We start from the raw sequence: 4,421 nt of genomic DNA on the forward strand, positions 1-4,421 counted from the left end.
CACCCTTAGGCACTAGTGTACCACCGCTTCATCTCCCTTTATCTCCCCCACCAACTTTCTCCTCACCCATATCTCTCCCTTCGGCTCCCATTGCCTCCAACCTCTCTATCATTGGCAAAAGACCCCGCTAACTCCCCTATTGCTCTTGGCACTGACCTCTGCAGAGTGCCAAAGTCTTTATCTCTAGATATGTTGCCACATCGGTTGCCTTGAAGATGTAGATCTAAAATTTTTTGTTTCATTTGTCTTTATACATATATCACCCCACTCGCTAACTCGACACTCACCCAAACCGAACATATACTTGAGCGGTTTTAGATGTAGAAATAACATGTTGGATTAGGTTGAATGAGATTTTTTAGTCTCGAACCAGACCAACCCGACCCATTCTTACTTATAAGTAGAGTTTGTTCATAAGTAATATTTTAATAAAAAAAATGAGAAATTTTATTACTTAAAATGTTTAGATTTTCCATTAAGACCTTGCTAACAAACATCCCAATGCACTTTAATAGAAAAACAAGAATGGAAACACTTCTATAGAAGTACGTTGGAGGAACCCATGGGAAACCAAATAAGCAACTATTTATTGAGTTTTCTTAAAAAAAGGGGGGGTGGGGGGAAGCAAAGCACATGCCACATGGTCCCCCATTCAATTACCCCCATCCCAAGTCTCATCCGTTCGATGCAAAACAAATCAACAGTCTAAAATCGTCCACGATCTCTCACAACCAGCCTTTGATTAAGCGAATTCGACATGGTTCACGTTGCTCCACGATCACCCCTTCATCACCGTCAGATCATTGAAGATCCAACGGCTACAGTTACGCTTAGAACCACAGAACATGGCAGCGGGAACAACAACAACTAAAGTAAGAAAGAGAGAGAGAGAGAGAAGTGTGAAGTTGGTGAAGGTTTTTGAGAAGAAAGATGGAACGAAGTGGCGGAATGGTAACTGGGTCGCATGAAAGGAACGAACTTGTTAGAGTTAGACACGGCTCTGATAGTAGGGTCGGTGTTTCTGGCTTTGTTTCAACACTTTTCTTTTTTTTTGCTTCATGGGACTTTTGATGGAGACTATGTTTTGTGTTTTCTCTCGTTTGGGTCTCAGAATTTTTTTCTTTCACTGTGTGTGATTTGACTTCAAAGTTTGAGTTTTTATACTTGCAATGGAAATGGGTCATGCAAGTTTTATTCTTTTTGAATAGTATGTAGGAGTGTCTTTTTTTTCTTTGCCTTGCTTTAAGGTTTGGGTTGGGTTGTTTTTTGCATTTTTTTGTGGGTTGGAATTGTTGGTAGAAAGTGTTTGCAGGGTCTTTAACTTAGTTAGGATGGTTGGATCTTAATATGTTTGATTGCTGGTGTGCTTTCCCATTGATGGTGTTTGTCTGAATGGGGTGTTTTGGGGTCGAATTTGATGCTTTAGCTTGAATTTGTAACTTGCATTTAGTGTGTGGATTTTAATCTATATGTAGTAGGTGCGAATTGAGAAGTGTGTCATTGAAATAGTGCGGCTTAGTCTTTGGAAGAGGCCATTAGCACTTGGAAGAATTGTGATTGTAGTTTGCAGTCTGTTATTGCCGTATTGGTAATGAAAATTGGTTGTTAACCGCGATTGATTGTTTGATCCCGATGCATATCAAAGATTTCATCACTATTTTTGTCAAAAATCATGTTCATGATGAAATCTTGTCAGTTTTGCATATAATCTTGTAAGAGATTGAACTGCATAGGCTTAAATTTTGGTTATGCAATTCTAATTCTGTCTTGTATAATTACTATACTCTGCAGTCTAAACCCTTGAAGAATTTGAATGGTCAGAGTTGTCAAATATGTGGTGATACCATTGGATTAATGGCTACTGGTGATGTCTTTGTCGCTTGTCATGAGTGTGGCTTCCCACTTTGTCATTCTTGTTACGAGTATGAGCTGAAACATATGAGCCAGTCTTGTCCCCAGTGCAAGACTGCATTCACAAGTCACCAAGGTTAGCTTGTGCATAAATGTTAAATTTTTTGGTCTTTCCCTCATCAGAATTTACGTTGAACAAGATGAATGTGGATATCAGAGGGTGCTGAAGTGGAGGGAGATGATGATGATGAAGACGATGCTGATGATCTAGATAATGAGATCAACTATGGCCAAGGAAACAGTTCCAAGGCGGGGATGCTATGGGAAGAAGATGCTGACCTCTCTTCATCTTCTGGACATGATTCTCAAATACCAAACCCCCATCTAGCAAACGGGCAACCGGTAATGTACTTTGCTGATTCTGAGATTCTCAACTTGGTTCAAATCACAAGTGTGATCTTACTATTGGTTAAACATGCTCAGACTCAATTACTCAAACTTGGACAAGCTTTAGTGAACTTTGAAATTTATGAAAACTTTGATCTAACTCTACGTTTTCACTTTTAATGTTGTGATATGCTTACTTATACGTAACTGTACATTTTATTTCTAGTAAGCAATTATGTATTTATCACTTAGGTAGCTTGATTAGATATTGGCAAATATGTTATTTTGTTTGAACTTTGTAGTCTATTCACTGTAATCAGTGTTATGTATGTTATATTTCATGAAATAATGTGTGTATTTTACTTGTAGACTCTGTTGACATCATTTATTTGGTATGCGATTTTATAATAATATTAAATAATGGTGTCTTTTATGGTCAGATGTCTGGTGAGTTTCCATGTGCTACTTCTGATGCTCAATCTATGCAAACTACATCTATAGGTCAATCCGAAAAGGTTCACTCACTTTCATATGCTGATCCAAAGCAACCAGGTATTGAATTAGCCAGAAGTGATGGCAGCATATCACATTTTATGGTTATTATGAGTTCTTTAAATGAAGATATCTTTTTATTACAGTTCCTGTAAGAGTTTTAGACCTATCAAAGAACTTAAAATTCTTACTTCAATTCCTTTAAATTTGAATTAGAGGAAAGTCTCTTTCTATATAAAAGCTACAAACTTTTTCTGCATATAGTATTTTCCTTGTTGAATCTTCTTTTCCTTTAATCAAAATATCCCTCCTGTCGTGTTGTTTTCATATAAATAAACAAAAATGGTTGTCGTGGGTTTGAACCTAGTGAAAATTTGGCATAATCCAGGTCCTGAGAGTGATGAAGAGATAAGAAGAGTGCCAGAGATTGGAGGTGAAAGTGCCGGAACTTCGGCCTCTCAGCCAGATGCCGGTTCAAATGCTGGTACAGAGCGTGTTCAGGGGACAGGGGAGGGTCAGAAGAAGAGAGGGAGAAGCCCAGCTGATAAAGAAAGCAAACGGCTAAAGAGGTATGTATATATACTTGGTCCTATCTGGCATCTACCGAAACCTTTTTTTCCTGTGATTGACTGAGGGGATTTGAAAATGGGAATAGGCTACTGAGGAACCGAGTTTCAGCTCAGCAAGCAAGGGAGAGGAAGAAGGCATACTTGATTGATTTGGAAACAAGAGTTAAAGACTTAGAGAAGAAGAACTCAGAGCTCAAAGAAAGACTTTCCACTTTGCAGAATGAGAACCAAATGCTTAGACAAGTACATTTATGTTATCATGTTATCATTGTCATCATCATAACGTTATATATACATGTCTCTAGCTCATCACTGTCACCATGATGATGCAATTGTTCTTTAAGTGGGCTGCCTGATCTTATTTACTTTCGATAAAATTGACACACCAAAACCTTTTAAAATGGAATCATGACTAACTCTTGTCTATTGTTGACTTGTACTCTAAAAATTTGTTTTAGAAAGGAACAAAGGGGATATTCATGTTATCTTAGCTATGTCCATTATCACCAGTATCATATTAGACTTTAGATAGGACTTTATGTGATATCATATCAAATATGGTTTAGGAAACTGTGTGTTGGTTCAAGTGGAAGGAATTCAAGTTCTTTTAAGGATGTTTTACTGGGTTATACTGAGATTAATTTGCATGGAAAAAATACCAAGATTCATATGCTTGCAACTTCTCCTATGTGCCAATACCAAACCATAATTTGCATACTATGTGTCACTTTTGTCTGGCTTTATTTTGCTCAATCAGGCAATTGCTCTTTGCAGATATTGAAGAACACAACAGCAAGCAGGAGAGGGAGCAATAATGGTACCAATAATGCTGAGTGAACATAATGTCAAAAGATGGCAGAGAAAACTTATAGATGGAATAGATTTAGAAAGAGAGAATACATTAGCCAGAAAGAGAAAAAAAAAATTGATCATTAGTTGATGATTCTTTCTAGGTGTGCGTTTGGAATACAATGAAGTAAAGGATGAACCTTAAGACATGCTTTATCCTAAAATAGTGTGATCTGATATTCCATGGTTAATGAGTAATGTAATTATCATACAAACAATTTGTAGTCTCATTTTAATTAATAATTATTAAACTACTTGATTACTTATGGTTAA

General features: G+C 37.0%; 1 protein-coding gene across 1 annotated transcript; it reads left to right on the forward strand.

Moving 5' to 3' along the window:
- The first annotated feature begins 850 nt into the window (after positions 1–850).
- LOC114423300 (cellulose synthase A catalytic subunit 1 [UDP-forming]-like) lies at positions 851–4,421 on the forward strand. The gene is made up of 7 exons (XM_028390007.1): positions 851–1,011; positions 1,792–1,987; positions 2,069–2,253; positions 2,679–2,790; positions 3,119–3,299; positions 3,386–3,542; positions 4,074–4,421. Exons 1-7 carry the CDS (start codon positions 931–933, stop codon positions 4,134–4,136), a joined length of 975 nt encoding a protein of 324 aa, XP_028245808.1. The 5' UTR covers positions 851–930; the 3' UTR covers positions 4,137–4,421.

Source organism: Glycine soja, chromosome 8 (genome assembly GCF_004193775.1).
Source record: "Glycine soja cultivar W05 chromosome 8, ASM419377v2, whole genome shotgun sequence".
Classification (NCBI taxonomy): Eukaryota; Viridiplantae; Streptophyta; class Magnoliopsida; order Fabales; family Fabaceae; genus Glycine; species Glycine soja.

Excerpts from the sequence above, each read along its gene's own strand:
- LOC114423300 (XM_028390007.1), top strand. The coding sequence starts at position 931 with ATGGAACGAAGTGGCGGAATGGTAACTGGGTCGCATGAAAGGAACGAA. Across the intron at positions 1,988-2,068 it reads TGCATTCACAAGTCACCAAG|AGGGTGCTGAAGTGGAGGGA; the intron begins GTTAGCTTGTGC and ends TGTGGATATCAG. Across the intron at positions 2,791-3,118 it reads TGCTGATCCAAAGCAACCAG|GTCCTGAGAGTGATGAAGAG; the intron begins GTATTGAATTAG and ends GGCATAATCCAG.